This window comes from Melanotaenia boesemani, chromosome 8, assembly GCF_017639745.1.
Source record: "Melanotaenia boesemani isolate fMelBoe1 chromosome 8, fMelBoe1.pri, whole genome shotgun sequence".
Lineage (NCBI taxonomy): Eukaryota > Metazoa > Chordata > Actinopteri > Atheriniformes > Melanotaeniidae > Melanotaenia > Melanotaenia boesemani.
Window position 1 is genome coordinate 15,659,114 of NC_055689.1, and position 17,273 is coordinate 15,676,386.

The 17,273-nt window shown below is 38.6% G+C and overlaps 2 protein-coding genes across 14 annotated transcripts in view; one reads left to right on the plus strand and one right to left on the minus strand.

Annotated features, from left to right (window-relative positions):
* The window catches only part of LOC121644102 (myomegalin-like), a 43,632-nt gene extending 35,268 nt beyond the window's left edge, over positions 1-8,364 (plus strand). For 9 of the 11 annotated variants that reach the window (XM_041991812.1, XM_041991803.1, XM_041991808.1 and 6 more), the window contains 13 exons: positions 3-245; positions 398-529; positions 607-723; positions 818-1,007; positions 1,089-1,210; positions 1,593-1,829; positions 1,933-2,034; positions 2,261-2,478; positions 2,571-2,714; positions 2,797-2,935; positions 3,278-3,324; positions 3,533-3,587; positions 5,650-8,364. In XM_041991812.1, coding sequence (XP_041847746.1) covers positions 3-245; positions 398-529; positions 607-723; positions 818-1,007; positions 1,089-1,210; positions 1,593-1,829; positions 1,933-2,034; positions 2,261-2,478; positions 2,571-2,714; positions 2,797-2,935; positions 3,278-3,324; positions 3,533-3,587; positions 5,650-5,789 — 1,886 coding nt within the window. In that variant the 3' untranslated portion in view covers positions 5,790-8,364. The remainder of the gene's footprint in view (positions 1-2; positions 246-397; positions 530-606; positions 724-817; positions 1,008-1,088; positions 1,211-1,592; positions 1,830-1,932; positions 2,035-2,260; positions 2,479-2,570; positions 2,715-2,796; positions 2,936-3,277; positions 3,325-3,532; positions 3,588-5,649) is intronic. The other 2 variants (XM_041991809.1, XM_041991807.1) reach the window with 2 other exon arrangements.
* A 478-nt stretch (positions 8,365-8,842) lies between these two features.
* Positions 8,843-15,317, minus strand: prkab2 (protein kinase, AMP-activated, beta 2 non-catalytic subunit). Of its 3 annotated transcripts, none has more exons than XM_041991815.1 (8): positions 15,217-15,317; positions 12,664-12,838; positions 12,413-12,570; positions 12,120-12,213; positions 11,139-11,253; positions 10,869-11,002; positions 10,698-10,766; positions 8,843-10,443 (listed from the first exon to the last, which is right to left on the minus strand). In XM_041991815.1, the coding sequence occupies exons 2-8, from the start codon at positions 12,820-12,822 to the stop codon at positions 10,366-10,368; spliced, it is 807 nt and encodes a 268-aa protein (XP_041847749.1). In that variant the 5' UTR covers positions 12,823-12,838; positions 15,217-15,317; the 3' UTR covers positions 8,843-10,365. The 3 variants fall into 3 exon arrangements, with proteins under 3 accessions (XP_041847749.1, XP_041847750.1, XP_041847748.1); XM_041991816.1 differs by having other exon boundaries at positions 12,413-12,510; positions 12,664-12,841; positions 15,217-15,310; XM_041991814.1 differs by having other exon boundaries at positions 12,664-12,841; positions 15,217-15,310.
* Positions 15,318-17,273: the final 1,956 nt, after the last annotated feature.

Consider the following 17,273-nt stretch of genomic DNA (forward strand, 5'->3'; position numbering starts at 1 on the left):
AGGTTTTGTAACTCCCCATGACAAGACTCCATTCAGTCTTTCACCCAGTGCCCACAACCAGCATGACCTTTCAAGCTACAGCCAGCTTTCCCATCATACCTTTCAACAATACCAGCTGGGTGGCCACCCTGAAGGCCACTCCATGAAGTCTGATTCAATTACAGGAAGGTCCTTGTGGGACATAGAAAATTTTGTTCAGCCAGTTGGAAGCTATTCTGGACATCAACTGGGAAGCAGCCAAGCAGGTGTGACAGTGTAAACATTTAGTGATATTCCCTCAAACTGAAATCAGTTCTTGGTCTGCAAACATTCACATCCACATGTTCTTTTCTGTGAGGGTGTCTAATGTTAGCCACACCCAGTTGTAATAAGCAAAATACGTTTTTTTTTCCTCCAGGGGTAAATTTGATAGAGGAACACCTGCGGGAGGTGAGGTGTCTCCGTCAGCGTTTGGAGGAGTCCATTAGAACTAACGAGAGGCTCCGACAGCAGCTGGAAGAGAAACTGGCCTCTGCTGGTCGTGATGGAGGTGACCAAACACCTGAGTAACACCTGTTCATTTATTTCTATCTCTAAGAAATATACTGATAATCTTTTGTTGTTTAGGAGCTCCAACAAACATCTATATTCAGGGACTGGACAATGTCACTCAACTGTCCAATGAGATCAGAGTCCTGAAAGAGGAAAATTTGAGTCTACAGTCGCGCTTGCAAGCCAACACAGGTGCTTTATTCGTAAAGTTAATAAAATCAGAACCAAAGTGTTTTGGTTTGGACCGTATTTACATTAAACTTTCTGGTCTTTCCTGTTCATACAGACACAAATGAGGAGGTGGTGCAGTTGCGTGAGGCGGTGTTCACAGCACGCGCTCGGCTGAAGCAGGCAGAACTGGAGGCTGAACAGTGGAAGGAGGAGCTGAGGCGTCTTCAGGCGCACAGTCAGGAGCAGGGCCAGCATATTCACATGCTTAGACAAGAACGACAGGCTGGCCAGGAGAAAACCAACAGGTTTGTGTGTTTCTTTAATATTTTTTAATTTGTGTTTGTTTACTGACTGTTGTGAATTTTAATGTATTTCTGATTTTCCAGGCTACAGCATGAGGCGTCTCTGCTGCAGCAGCAGCTGTGTGAGAGCAGGGAGCTCATCCACTCTCTGCAGAGCGAGCTGCATGTTTACGATCGAGTGTGTTCAAGCACAAAGTCAACCAAAGGTACATCTGTTATTTGTAAGCTAGCTGTGCACAATTTTCTGTTTTAACTCAAGTTTGAACCACTATGTTTAGCGTTTCCTTCAGATTTCTGTACTTTGGTGCCACCTAGTGGTTGATAAAAATAGATAACAAATCTGGGGAAAAGATAGGTCAAATTTCAACCCATGATTTCTTCATTTAAAAAACATGCCATCCATATTTTTCCACATTTTGACAGCAGTAAAAATAATGTAATGTAAAAATAACTTATCTTCATCAGTTGTACCTTTTTGTGTGCAAGTGTATTTTGATTGGATTACAGTAGTTCCTTCCAGTGGTTGATTAAACAAATGTGCTAAAAAAAAATAAAACATCTGAAAATGCTTTTGTGTGTGTGTGCCAGGGTACCTGTGTGAGGTTGCAGGTCTCCCAGTGGAGCTGGGCGAGCTCCTTGGGGAAGTAAGGAGTCTCCGGGCGCAGCTGCAGAGCAGCGTTCAGGAGAGCAGCGCCCTCAAACAGCTAGAACTCCATAAGCAGCTGGAACAAAAGTTAGGTGTCGGGTCGCCTCGGACTCCATCTCTCTCCACCCTCACTGCCAGCCCCCAAAGAGAAAACTTCTACAGACGACAGTTGCTGCATGGTGAGACAGAGGCTTTAAACCCACCATGTTTGTAAGGCTTAGTGTGCTGTGGCTTGGTCTGATGTGTGTCCATGCCTGGTTTGTGTATGTTTGTGCTCCACAGACCCTGCTCCGTCTCCACCAGTCAGGGACATTGGTTTGTTTAACTGTGGATCTCCCGGTCTCCCCTACTCAGATTTGGATGAAAGCCATAGCACTGCAAATGGTGTGAATTTAACTGCAACTGCATCACTGCAACTGTCTGACTAAGCTTATTTTAAATAAATATGCGCTGCTTTGTTATAACTCTGCTGTGAACTTAATCTGCCTGTCACTGCATAGTTTTTTATTACTTCTAAACTTCTCTAAATCTCCTTTTGCATCAGAAAAAATTTATTCATGCCAGTCAAAAGTCCTTCCAAAATAAATTCAAGCTCTGTTAATTCCGGCAGACCCTCTTGACCCCCACTCTGAACTGGAGGGGGAGGCACCTGATGGCTCATTTGCAAACCGTAACGGCCGCCATGCTATTGGTCACGTGGATGACTTCAGTGCTCTGCAACAGCAAGTCCTAGAAGGCCGGAGCCTCATCCAGCGCATGGAAACAACTCTGCAGGCTTGGGTCGGTCCGTCTCTGCAGGAGGGCAGCCAGAAACAGAGCAGCGAGCTGGTTCGTTTCCACCGTCCAAATAGTTGCCAACACTAACAAATAACAACCATAGTATTGACTCTTGAGTACATATAATTGAGCTCTGCTTGCAGGTTTTGGATTATGTTCATGTGAAGAGTCTTCTGTCCAACACAAAGACTCTGAGGCAGATCTTGGAGGAGGCAATGTCTCTGCTGAAGATGTTTTGGAGAGCAGCTCTTCCTAGCACTGATCCTTCCATCCAAAACCTCAAAAAGGTTTGAAGAGCAAATGACTATATCTTATGACTTTATAGAGTTTATTAAGTTTTAATAAATGTGTGTGTGTGCATGTGAATAGGAGCAGTGTATGCAGGAGGAGATCTTGTCCCTGAAGCTCCGTATATCTGAGCAGGAAGAGGTTCTTAAGGGGACGATACAAAGATTAAGGAGCACCAGTCGCACCAAGGAGTCTATGGAGCACTTCATCGTCAACCAGTGTGAGTGTTCATGTGCACAAGTGTGTGAGAGATTGGCACAAAAAATGTGGGACAGGTGAGGTTAAAACCGAAGACCTAACAAGCTATGAGTTATGGAAGCTTCTTCAGCAGGAAAACAGCATGTTCTGTCATGAAAACGAAGAGAAATTCCAATTTGGATTTGACAGAAAAAATAGACTAGGAGGGATTTGGTATTCCTCAAGTTTAACTCACATGCACACAGAAAATATATTTTAAATCCAAGGTAAGGTCCACAAGCAAGAAATAAGCTGCAAAGGAATGTGTTTTTATTAATACTTTTTAGTGATGCAATAACAAGCCTTTTGTTTCTTGTCTTTTCAGTATCAAGGACCCGTGATGTGCTGAGGAAAGCAAGAACAAATTTAGAGGTATTTAAAAAAAAACACTGCTTCGCATCACCCTCAGTTATATCCTGAGATGTTGTTAGGTTATCTGTGTACATAGCCCACATTAATGTGTCTGGTTCAAACAATGTCAAGTGTCTGAAGCTTATGTTGTAAATTCATCACTTCTCTGTCTTACTTGTTCATTCATCCTAAATTTGTCTCTCCTCCTCCTTACCTTTAAAATATCCAGAAGAATGAGCTGAGACTTTCCTCTCTAAGCTCCTCCTCTTCCTCTCCTTGTGCTGGTAATTGTCTGACATCTTGTGTTCTGGGAAATAGGTAGAAGTTGTCCCGCAGGTGCTTCTATGTTAAATTTTAAAGTGTTGTTTTTCTAGTAGTAGAAACGGTATACAAAACTAGAAGCACTCAGAGAGCACAGACCTCCACCAAGCCACAGAGTCACTTACCTGATAACAACCCCAAAAGGCCCAACAGTCCATTTTGAATCTTCTGGATCACCAGATCCAGAATATCAACATGATCCAGGTCAAACAATGTCAGCTTTCTAACATAGACAATGGTTTTGGGTATTATCTGATGAGTTAGAAGCTTTATTGGCAAATGATCCCTTTTTCCAAAAAGTAAAGAATCCTTACAAAAACATTCCTGGATCCAGACGGTGATCTGGATCACCCCCAAAATAAAAGGACTTGTTCCTCTTTCCATTTCTGTCATTTACTGAAAATTTAACCAAAATTAGTCCATAACTTACCGAGCTATGTTGCTAACAGACAGACAGACGTACACTGCCAAAAACGTAACCTCTGCCTTGGCAGAGGTAATAATAATTATGATGGGAAGTGGGACAGCTTTTACCTGTTTTTTCTAATCTGACTGGCATAACTGCTTTACCATCTAACAGCAGCATCCACCTTTACTTTTACTCCACATATGTTTGCTTTGGAGAAAAAAAACTAGATAATAGAGGTGATGGCATGACACAGTTCTGGTCTGAATACAAAACAAACTGAACCCACAATTACTGGACACAACACATGCTTATTAAGTGCTGTTGACACATTGTTTTCCACACACTGCCATAACCACAGGATGTGTATTCATCTGATACATTATCTCTCTGAAACTACAAAACATCAGGAAAGTAACTGTGTTGAGTTAAAATGGTTTAACGGTGGTTTTAAAAGTTGTGTAAGCCACATTCACACACACTCTGCCTGTGATTAAAGAAGAGTCTATTTATAGCTTCAGATCCCCATAATGAGTGCCAACATTTTTCAAGAGTATCGCCTCTGTTTGTGATATCAGTGTCAGTGACGAACCTTAGAAAGTTTTTGACCGCTAACACAAACATCTGGATTTATGCACGCCATAAGACACAGCAAAAACACTGCAAGTGAGTGTTGTGTGTCTGTGTGGAGTTGTTTACCAACACTGCTTACTGAACGATCCTTCATTCTCAGCCCATCATCTGCAGTCAGATTTATCACAGCTAACATTTTACACAGCAAACCATTCCTTGCTGTCTCTTGATTTTAAATGAGTAATGTGGCATTTTGGGAAATACATGCACGTGCTTTGTTTCTGAGAGTTATATGAGGAGATGAATTGCGCTTATTACTGTCTGAATCAGAAGATAATTAGTCCAGCATTGTAGAAAGACTGGAAACGGCAAATCTCTGCCTCAGTCAGACTTGTCCAGTAATAATTTAGCGTCTTCTGATATTATGCTGCAGTTAATTATTACTCACATATTTAAAGGAGATCTCTTTTTCTCAGCTTCATATATTCATATTCTTGGGCTTATTTCGAGTGTCAGTGTATGGTATATTATTAGTTTTGCCCTTTCTGCAGGCCCCTGTCTGAAACATTCAGTTTTAGCTAAGCCTTTTTAAATCTCACCTTCGTAAATGCCATCTTTGCTCTGATTGGCTCACTTCTGGAAGCCTTTCAGGAAGTTCCTAGTGTTTTGTGAGTTGTGCTGTCTGTTATTCATGGGCGTGCAATACCTGAAGCAGATGATAATATAAATAACTACAGCAAAGCTATCTGAAAGTTGAATAATATGAAGTTGAAACAATTTGAAACCTGAGCTTTGGTGGTTACAAAAAAAGAGCTTGTTTCTAGGGGAAAGTACATAAATCATCTTGTAAAAAGTAAACCTTAAGGATTAAAGGAGGGTACTGCCTGCAGCTTAGAAATGTGGACTCTTATCTCATTTAACTCTTCATAAGAAAGTAACCTTGTGCACTATCCAAAATGTCAGAGTACTCCTTTAAAATTTCACCTTAACCAGTTTAAACTGTCTTTGTAAGGAATGTAATACTCTCCCTTTTCCCCCTTTCCCAGCTGAAGACCCAGGAGGTGTTGCCAGAGAGTGGCCTACTCATCACAGTGTCCTAAAGACCAGCTGTGCTTCTTCAGTTGCCGGGGCAGCAGCCAATCAGCGTCCAGTAGCGAGGAAGCGCAGCAGCCATTGCCTGCTTTAGACTTTTAAAGAAACCAGACTCAGTGCTACCACTTCTGACCTCTATGCTAAAAACAGCCACTTTCCTTCCTCTTGACCCACACACCAGCCTGCCCTCTCCCATCCAACCCTCCTCTGTCCAGCCATGAGAGGACTTCCATTCTTTCCTCCTTCGGGCAAAATATGCGCAGTATAATCTGCACCATGAGCCTTATCTAACCTCCTACACCCTCTCGCCTGTTTGTAACAATACCCTCCATCACATTTATTCTTCTTTGAGTGATACAGTCAGAAGTTTGCCTTGTCGTGTGTGTGTGACAGAAGGCTGATTGAGATGTGCCTCTGGTGGTTTCAGTGACGTGAGTCCTTCTGATGGAACTGGCTGAAGATGCTTTTAACCACTGATCTAAGATTCATGTGGTTTTTTACCAGATCAGAGGGAGTATTAAAGAAACATTCTGGTCTTTTATGAATAATACTTCATGTTTTAAAGAGAGTCAAAGATTGGATCAAGTTTCAATAAAACCCCCTCTTATCTGCATTTAAGAGCATCCCCTCATAGCCAGACAGCCTGTAGACAGAAATGAGGTTTGTGCATGTTTAAAATGGCTTGTGGGAGGAATTCTGCACACATGTACACACACATACACATTAAATAGTATATTTACTTGTGTGTGATTGAACATAGCTCACTCAAAGACAAGACAGCCTCACCTACAACTGCCACAGAAATGCAAGTTTACGCTTTGTGGCACTTTTAATAACAAGGACATCTTTTTGCAAATGCAATGCAAAAAAAAAAAAAAAAAGACACCTACAGTATATTCTAACACAAGATGGGAGAATGTAGTGTAGGTAGGTTGTGTTCTAGCTGCATCTGTGTTTGTGGAGGAAGCTTATGAATGTCTGCCATTAGCCAGAGAACCGTCCCAAAGGTGTTTTATTGGCAACAAGCTGCAAAATAAAAATTAAAATAACAGATCAGACAGAGGAGCTGGGGTCATTAGATTAAGCTTGATGTACACTGAACTATGTCTGTAACAAGAAGAAAAAAAAAGAGCTTAATGTACTCGAAATGAACCAGGCTAAACACGCGTAATCACTCCTCTGTAGGAGTTCTCATATGAGCATGTGCAATAATGTTTCTTCTGGAATTATGCTGCACTGGTTTATTTTTTCTTTGCCTAACACTGGATTATTATTGTACTCTCATAGTCACATTTTGGACACAACTAGTGTCATGATTGTTACTTTTTCTTGTGTGTTGATGCATTACAAAGCAGTGTTACTGAGAAATGGTGTTACTTGCCAAAGTTTGACCTTCAAACTCTTTCAGTCTGACTTGCCTTAACCATGTGAATGATAAAACCCAGTTCGGTTATCAAGATGTCTCTTTTTGAGGGCCTTTAGAACCACAGAGATGATAACTGTTAGACAGATTGTTCAGTTCAGCTAGAACTGTGCAAAAGAGATTAACTCCTTTTTGTTGGACCAAAATTCGATAAAGTATTTATTTCTTTTTTTTTAATTAGAAGACCATATGTTTTATCTTAACGTTATTTTTCCTGGTTCAGGCCGCTGTTTTATTCCCATGGTGATGGCAAAGTAGATTAAATTCTGACAGATACAAGCTTTGGCAGTCTGCTGATTCGGTCATTGTTCTACAATTTCTTCACCTAGAACTGTTTACCTTTACACTTAGTTTGTTTTGTTTTTCTTGCTGTACATTTGCTATTCAGTGCTGTAAATAATTAGCTTTTCTGTATGAAATTTACAAGCGTGTGTTTGTGTGCATGCATACGTGTGTGTGTGTGAGTGAGAACATCCAACATTTGCTTTTTGCAAAGTTGATTATCTGGGTAGCTGTGCAATAGCTTGATGTATTTAATTTTGATGTTAAACATCATTATTACAGTATATGTATGTTTTGCTATTCTCAACTGCTTGAGTGTATGACTCATATGCAGTGTGTGTTAGAGCGTTATACCACCTTGAAACAAATAGTCAGGCTGCATTTGATAAGTAATCCCAAACTATGCCTTCATGATATTAAAGACACTGATCACCTATAACAAAAAGTTAATAAACGTTGCTTCGCTTGCCTTTAGCCTGAGAGCTTCTTCAGTCTGCTCTCAGTAGTAGAAATGGCCTTGAACAAGTATCTCAGTTCTGCCAAATTAGGTTTTGTTTGCGCTTGAGGACAAATATTGCCAAGTATTTGGAGGAGGGTAAGAAGTTAAAGGGACACGTTTTGAAGATTTGTGTATTGTTTATAGACAAAGAAAAAGCCAGCTTCTGAAATGGTTGTGAAATACTGGATCCACAGCACCTTGTTAAAGCATAAGCTAAAGCTTTTAGCCATTTGTTGTTAAGAAGGGAATCGAGCAGTGGTTTGAAATGATGTACTATTGGTACTGAGTTGCATATGTATATAATGCTTTCTGACTGGTACAGCTTTTCTTTGAGTTTGTGCATAATTAACTAGAAAGCCGATTCAGGACTCATAAGGATCCTGTCTCTGAACTGGTGTGTTTTTTTGGCAAAAGTATTAGAAATGAAGGATTTTAACAAAGAATTAATAAAACACTTCAAAAGTTCTGGGGGTTTTGCTTCTGATCAATATACTATCATGGTTGTAATTTGTTCTGGATTTGGATTCCCACTGACTTCTGCTTGTGACATTTCCACCTTTCTATCACAGCACGAGTACAACGACCTGAGCCATGCTCCCAAATCACTACAACAAACAGAAGTTAAAAAAAAAAAACACAAAAAAATCCAAATATAACATTTTCAGCTGTTGATATGATTGTAAAGCATTAAAGCCGCAGTAAGACAGCATTAAGTGAGGCGTGAAAGCCTCTAAAGTGTCTGACAAAAATACAACATTAATCCCACAGAGAGCTTGTAGCACCACAGTGTCCTGCTACAAGACCATTTCTCAATTGTGCAATTTGTCTGATTAACAGAGGAAGACAACCTCAGTGAGTCGATTTTGGGAGTTTCTTTTACAAAGATGCTCCTTAAGGCTCTAAAGACTAAAAAAAAAAAAAAGAAAAAAAAAGGATGACAGACTAAAGATTGGACCATTATGTCCCGTCTTTATTTGCAAACAAGTAAAACATGTGCAGCGGATCCTCACACTGCTTCTGCAAAACATTTTAAAACATTCATGAAACAGCTGCAAAATTCAAGTTTTGGTTTTAGCTTTAAAACTCAATGTCCATACTCCTTTAACAAATTTTTAAGTCTTAAAAACTCTTTGAACAAAACTTCAGCCAGACTCCACATTCACAAAATGGTTTTAGAGCATCTAGTCAAACAACTACAGGATTTATGACAAGCAATTTTTTTTATACAAGTTTAACAAATGGGAGCATTTATGTGCAAACAAACAGTACAAGAACCACCGTTCCAAAATATTACACATTAGCTTACTTTTATGAACACACACGTGAGCAAACTGTACAGCATTTTAATTCATGGCAACTGTTCATCATAGCCCTGTTAATTCAAGTCTTGAGGATCACTCTTTGCTTCAGTGTCTGAATGTTTTTGTATTCACACGAGCTGCAGACGTTCAAAACCAAGCAGGCTACTGAAACCATTTGTGTGTGCAGGCCTCTGTGTATGACCTTACATGTAACACATCGATACAGTGCATTCATGTTTGATAAATAAAACTGATGCACACGCCTATGTAGAACACAGCAAGTTTCCAAATCTTAAGAAGATGCAAATTAGATCTGAGAAGCTACAGTACGAGAGCATTTTGCTGCATAGTTAAAAGCTTACATCAACACTCCTGCTCACAGGATGGTAAAGTGCGCGCAAACCTACATCAGGATAAAGGCAACAACAGAAACTCAACACAGACTTCTGACCAACTTCCCCACCTGGGACGTTGAAAGTGAGATCCTAATCTTTACAAAAGAGTGAAACACTAATAGCTCTCTATTATGTTGTTCACTGCTACTTCCTAAACAAGAGCAGGAGATCGTCCATGTGGATCTACAAACAGAATTCAGAATTGTTTTACGGCACATTATTGCACTTCAGGTATATAAAAAAAAAAACAAAAAAAAACACAGTCTGTAGCTAAGAGTCACGTCTCTTTCATATTTTGCATGCATTCAAGCAAATATGTTAAAACCCTAACAGAATCAGATGAAGGACATCATGACAACAGTTCTTCAAACTTAACTGCTGAACCAAACCAGTAACATTCAGAATCCCGTGATCCGTCACACATCCTCTACCTGACAAGATCACATAGGACATGGACATCCCTCCTCTAAAAACAATCTCTTTCTGTCTTTGTAACATTAACACAGTGATTTAGTCAAGTCTTCTTTGTCACTGGTAAAAGTCACAGTACGGTTATTATCTCCCTTTAACCCAACACATCCACACACACAACCTCCATCCCTATATAGACCGAACTGCAACTGCACTCAGAACCTCCCAGTCCTGTAAACCTGTTTCTGTGGAAGTTTCAGCTAAATGTGATGGAAAGCCAACCTCCCCCACAAAAAAAAAAATGGCCAAGTACAAACATGCTGCTCTCTGCAAGAACCATGGAGCGTCTGAGTGGAGGTTTAGATCGGCTTGTAAAGCAGAGAAGTGACGTATTTCTTCTTGTATCTGTGAGTAGCACTCAGCACCATAACTCCATCCTACACACAAAGAGAAAAAGAGAGTGCTGTAAAAACATCCACACCCTAAGAAACATCAACAGAGACAGAAAAATGGTGCTCAGATATAAATAACGATCCAAATATCTTCAACAGAATCACCAAAAAACAAAAACAAAAAAAAAAAAAAATAAAACTGATAAGAAAGAAATTTAGGGCAACAAAGATCGAAGTGAGCGATATTTCATGTTCCAACAAGAAAGTCAACAACAGATTTCTGCTGCTGATGCACCGACCTTGATTGAAAGAGCATAAAGGTGATTTAGCATGACGTGGTTGGGTTCAGGCAGCAGGGCAGGATCACACTGAGCCAGAGTAAAAGAAAAAAAAAAAAAAGATCATAAATAACAACACTGGTGATGCACAGCATGATAAGAAAGTAAAAATACTCCACTGGATAAACTTACGGATATATTGGTGTCTTTGTTAAGGATTACTTGAAGCAGGTGAGGTGGCAGTATTGGCGGGGCTTTGAAGTGCTCTTCGGGCCTGAAGATGTACTGCTCCTGGCCGTATGGACCAGGAGGGGAGCTGGACAGATCTGTTAAGATGCAACAGTCATAATTACACAACTGATAGAGAGAGAGAGATTTTACTAGTTAGAATCATGCCTGAAGCATGACGGCATCTACACAACTAAATAAAAACAGAATACTAAAAGTTAAATGCAGACTGACCTGATGTGTCGGAGCATTCCAGAGAGTCGACTTGCAGGGCATCAAACACCTCAAAGTCTGACTTCTTCACCTGGATTAGGTTGTTGATGGTGCCAAGCTGACTGGTTACCACCGGCTACAAACAAGAGCAATGATCCCAGAGACTATGATAAATCATTTGCAGTACTAGCAAGTGTAGCAGCAGGTTGAAGAGAAGTTCTGATAACAGCTCAGTGATGTTTTCACACAGTGAGTGTCCAAAATGCAAATATGTCTCCTTTAAAGTGTTGTTAGGATAAGTTTACAAGTCTAAATTTTACCACACAGTGTTCATCAGATTTGATTGTATGTTTTAGTTAAAATGAAGGTATACACAGAGTGAATGGTGCAGACAGGCATTAGACACCCCTTTACACAATAACTCCAAGCAGCTTCTCAAACATGAACAATTAAAAAGGTATGAATGTCTCATCCGTAAAGAAAAGAAACACAAAATAAAAACAAGAGCAGATGCCTGCATGTCTCACCCTGCTCATTTACTATAATTATACAAAGCAGTTAAATATGTTATGTTTTAACATAAATATCTCATCAAGAGAAGCCAAGCCCCTTTGGAGTGGAGAACAATGTGTTGGGTTAAAATTCAACTGCCCTGATGTGATTATGAAGATTTGTTTGTCAACCCATCATGTGCTTAATATAGTAAAGTATGGCTTGTAATAACATTTTTCTTCCCCATATAATAGCTACTCTTGGGCTCAAAACAATAACAACTGGAGGTTTTCAATTCTAGTGAAATAAAGCATTATGCACACAATTCATTTATGGTAGAAAAAAATGTGACTTTTGGCTGGTAAATTTGCAGTTTACAAGTATTTCTGTGATTTTGCAAACCAAACTTAAAATGCAGAGGTAGCAGTATAACTGATAAAGTGATGACTTTCAGAATCCATTTACATGTTAGTGAAAATGACAAGAGCATAAAAAGCAGTAGTGCTGTACCTCTGAGGGATCATGAACCCACTGTCCATCTACAAAAAACTTGTACTGGTGCTCCCCTTCAGGCAGGTCCAGAATTGCTACAAAGTCGTTATGGCTTTAAATGGGAATGGAGAGAAGAGAAAGAGTATTATCAGAATTCCCTGGTGTTCCTGTAACACCAGGACTTGTTAATAGACGATAATATGCAAATGGAGCTTGTGGTTGCAGTTAGCATGTATTAGAAGAGACAGAACTATAACAGGATCCAGTCATCTGAGAGGTTGAAAAAAGGAATATACTGACATCTGATTTACCTTTTATTTAGTGGTATTTTTGTGTTCCAGTTGTTAAAAGAACCAGCAATGTAAACTTCCTTCCCCCCTCCAGCCCAGCGTATCACAGTGGGTCGAGCCTGAGGACCAGTTTTAACCAGGTCATCCAGATCTGGGGTAAATTCTTTGTCTACTGATGTCTAAAAGAAATAAATATGTGAATCTTATCTGGAAAATGTTTTTAAATAATTTTCTTTTAAGTTTGTTTTAACTTGGTACATTTAAGTGTATACCTTGGACTCAGTTCCATGGGTGTTGAAGATGTTGGGGTCATCTGTGCTATCTACCATCTTGCTGCTGGGTTCTTGGTCTTTGTGACTCCCACTGCTGTCAGAGCGGTGGGTCTTGCCTCCATGGCGATCTCCTGATACTCTGTCACTTGTGTTGCCCATGATGCCACACTACTTACTATGCCACAAAAAAAAAAAAAAAAAAAGAGGACAATGTGTTTATTGTATGAACACAAACAATAGACAACTTTAATTTACGTTAATATAGTTTTTCAGAGACAAGAAACTTGGGACGAACAATCCATTTTTATTTTGTGGATTGAATTTGGGATTTCAGAGATTATTTAAACAACACAGTCAAGATATGATTATTGTACCACATCATGCTGTAGTAGTTGTGCTATAAATCCACCATACTACATTCCTTCAAAGCATGGCATGTTAAATTTAATTCATATCATAGCTGTATGATGTTGGAGAAAAAAGGAAGATTTTATTTTTCTGTGATTCATATAGGACAAAAATTAAATGGAAAAAACTAGGGAAAATAATAGGTGGAACATTCATTGACCCAATTAACACAATTTCATATATATATATATATATATATATATATATATATATAAAAAATCTTTCTGCAGTGATTTAACAGAAGAGAAACTTAGATAGGTTCATAGGTTCATGACACAGTTCTATCACCCCAGGCTTTAGTTAGTCAACCTGGTTCCATGCACAGCTGAGTTAAGATACAGTTAGTTTGTCCTGGTCATTCCACTGGACTACTGCCCTTAACCCAGAATACATACACTGAAGAAAAATGTATTTATTGACCAAAGTACACTCAGAGTACTCTTTCACAGAAGGACCGTAAAAAAAACTTCCAGACAAATCTGTTACTTCTAATTTTCTCTGTGGGAGATTACTGTATGCAAGTTGTTGCTGAATTCACTACACAGATGTTGTCTTTTAGCTTCTTAAAGTGGGTCAGATTATGCTGCAGTTATAAAAACTAGTCATTTATTAGAACAGCAGAACAGCCAGGAAATGCTTTAAATGACCAAAGGTTGGCACCAAACTGCTTTCAAAGACATGTAACTATCTGATGAAAGAAAAATATGTAAACAGAAGCAGCTTTAATTATTAAACTATTGAGAAAACCATTACGCTTAACCATATTTAAATGATAATTTAATTCAAAAGAAAAATCTTAATTAGAAGGAAACAATGTCAACAAAAAATCTTGATGGTACCTTTTCTAGAAAGAAGCACCCCTAAAAGGAAATATGTATGTGAACTGTATAGACAAACACTTACACTGTCCTGTTTTTCCAAAACTATGCAAAAAATGGAACTTCTGAGCACCAATGCTCTTTTGATTTTATACATGCAAGATTCCCAACCACATTCCCTGTGTGCGTTAATCAGGCTTTGAGAACTTGGATTTCTTACTATTTCAGGCAGACTAACACATTTGCATGTATTTAAAAACAATTATTTATTTTTCATGTCTCTCAGTGTTGCTGGCTGACTGATCCAACATCATGGTTATTGGATCAGTTTCCTTTTTAAATAAAAAAGAAAAAAAAAAAGAAGGAAACAAAACTGCTCTGTAAATTTAAGTTATCAAAATCTTGACTGTACTTTTTGCCATAAAGAAAGAACCTTTATAGAAAGTCGCTGACAATGGCCCACAATCTATAAAGTAAATTATGAAGTGGAAAGCTTAATAACTGATGCAAATTTCATGCTTTGCTGTGCAAGTTTGACAAAGCTGATAAGGAGTAACAACAGAATAATGAGGCCTGATCAGCTGTTTGAATAAACATCTTTATGTTTACATAACCAGCTGCATCAGAGCAGAATCTTTAAATACTGTAAACAACAGATTAGACAGGATATCAGACAGAAGATCAATTACAATGACGTTTGGATTGGAGAAACCTAGTTTAAAGTATTATAAGAATGTGATGATAATACATGACAACGGCTACCGCTAGCCACAGTCCGCTGTCGCATCTAGAAACAAACAAGTGAAACAAAGAAAAAAGGTCGAAAACCACGTAAAAACGACGAGCAGTAGTCTGAGTCAAGCGAAAGGCTAAACAGCTTTACAGAAACAGCTAAAAGGCTTATGCGCGGACTAGACAGATAGAAAGGTAACTGGGAGGGACAACAACACAACGGTTTACATTACTACAGTCATTCTGTCAGACATAACAAACGTACTAAACCGTCAGTTAACCCCCGTTAGCGTCGAGCTCAACAAGTTTTAAGTTCCAAAACGTAATAACAGTTAATAAACGTTGAAAGTATTTTCTAACTGATACTCTAGTTTCCCAGTTGAATGTGCAGCTGTGCTCCTCCTCAGCTCACGCCAGAGTATTTTTAGCTGCTGCTCAAAGTTAAAACCAGCTAGCTGCTAGCGGTCACTGTCAACAACTTAGCAACTTTGTTTTTTTTAAACTAAGAACTCGATAACAGCGACAAAAATCCTACGTTTAACATACCTGTATAAGGTTCACCTTATATTTATTTGGAAAAGACAGAGGAACTCACCCACACTTGCAGCCTCTGGCAGTACTTTGTGTTGTAGTGTAGGAGGGTCTGTCCCTACCCAGGGTCCACCTCTCTTTACAACTACTGCAGCCGATGCCCCAACTACGGCGAGTGATTAGGACAAAAGTACTTTTGAAAGTTTATCAAGCATGAAGGACTACTACGAGGCCAACAGCTAGGAAATGCATGTCGTACAAATAATTTGACCTAGAAACGTTAATTTACTAATATATTTAATTTGTTTTATTTAACCAAACAATCAGGGGGCATGAATGTGTCACATGTTGATGCAAACCCTTACATGGTCTCACAAATTGTCATATGAACATGAAAATTTAAAAGTAAGTCAAATTTGCAGTGATGGAAAGGGATTTAATACTAAACCCCTACAAGGAATTATAATGCACTTGTAGTTTGATTTACATTTATGCTACTTTATACTTTTTCCGCTACAAATCAGATGAAAGTATGCCTTCAGCTTCACTGTATTTACTGGCCACTGCAGTTATGTTACAATGCAAGATTACACATTTGATATCTTGAAATACACATTCTAATACAAAAGATAATACAACATTTTTTTAAATACAATTTTAGATTCAGCCACTGTTTTTTCTGCAATTTTGGATTCTGACATTTTACATAAAGCAGTGTTGTCCTATCAATTTTCAAATGTGTATGAATTGTTAAAAGCTTTCGCGTAAATTTTCTTCTAAACTTTATCATAAACGTGAAAACAGAGCCTATAGAAAAAGTCAGAGTGGAAAAACACTTAGCCACATTAAAGCCAGTGACAAGTAAAGATGCTAACATTACTCATCTTGTTATAGTGACATGTTCTGCTGAAAAACCTGAATCGTGCCTTTTACATGGCTGTTACTTTGACACTTACTACTCACCAATATATTTTTAGAGGACAGTTTTATTCTCTATATGGCAACAGGACTCCAACACAGTCCCTCAGCAGGACATCAATGGGCCCCTCAAAATACGCATACGAAGGGCTCAAATCACTTGACAGAGCCTAAAGCGATCATCCAACATCAAAACTCCAGATACCAATCTGATTGGATCCTGTGTCATCTGTGGAAAGTAAACCCAGTCCATAAAAACCCAACCTCACAACCATCAGGGTCCAAATAATCATTTAATATCCCAGTAACATACACGCAATAATACCCTCAGATGATATTTGTCCACACCCTGATTTGTCAGAGCTGCTTTGGTGACGTATAGAAGAGCTACTTAATATTAAACAGGTTATTGCTAATTAGTATGCATCCAGATGTTTTTTCTTAAGTGACATCTGTGCAAAGCTTTTAAAGAGCCCATTTTATGTATGTTCGTTTACAGGTCCATGCATTTATTTCAAGTTTATGAGAAACAGTGTACATGCTTTCATGTTCGGAAAACACAGACTTGCATTTCTCTCCCATGAAACAGACCACTGTGTTTCCTGATATGCATTCGTTTGGATCCTGTCTATTTAAGCCAGGTCAAATGCTGCCTTCTGAGGGGAACTAAAAAGAACAATACTAGACCCTGTGCACATTTGACTTTGAAACTTCACAAACTTTTTAACTCTTCAAAAATAAAAAATAAAAATATTTAAATTGCCTCCTTAAAGCTCCTTAAATTACGTCTCCATTAAGCTGTATTATTGCAGAGTTAATTAGCAAATAAAAACTGAATGCAGAAAAAAATCTTAAAAAATTGCATACACTTACATTAGTGAGAGTGCATTCTTAGCTTCCAAAAGAACTTGGCAAAAACTTTAGTTGCTTATGTCCCTTTGCTTTCAATCATGTGAAATTATAAATGGCTTGATAACGGTTAGCTCTTTAAATCATGTCATAAATATTAAGCACATTATCTCAATGCACTGTCTGCAGTTCAGGCTTGAGACTTAGCAACTCTCACTGCTAATTTTGAAACATTCCTTATTAATTACCTTACAATGATGGGTGGAAGCATAATCATATTTTCCATTTTACCACGAATGATCCTCTGAAATTTTACTTTAGATGAAAAATGCACTAGAAAACCCAGTTTGGTGA

What these genes read in the sequence shown, in the direction of transcription:
- prkab2 (XM_041991815.1), bottom strand. Translation starts at nt 12,822, where the DNA reads ATGGGCAACACAAGTGACAGAGTATCAGGAGATCGCCATGGAGGCAAG. An exon ending in GGGTTCATGATCCCTCAGAG is followed by an intron (nt 11,254 to 12,119) that starts GTACAGCACTAC and finishes TCTTGTTTGTAG; the next exon opens with CCGGTGGTAACCAGTCAGCT. An exon ending in ACAAAGACACCAATATATCC is followed by an intron (nt 10,767 to 10,868) that starts GTAAGTTTATCC and finishes ACTCTGGCTCAG; the next exon opens with TGTGATCCTGCCCTGCTGCC.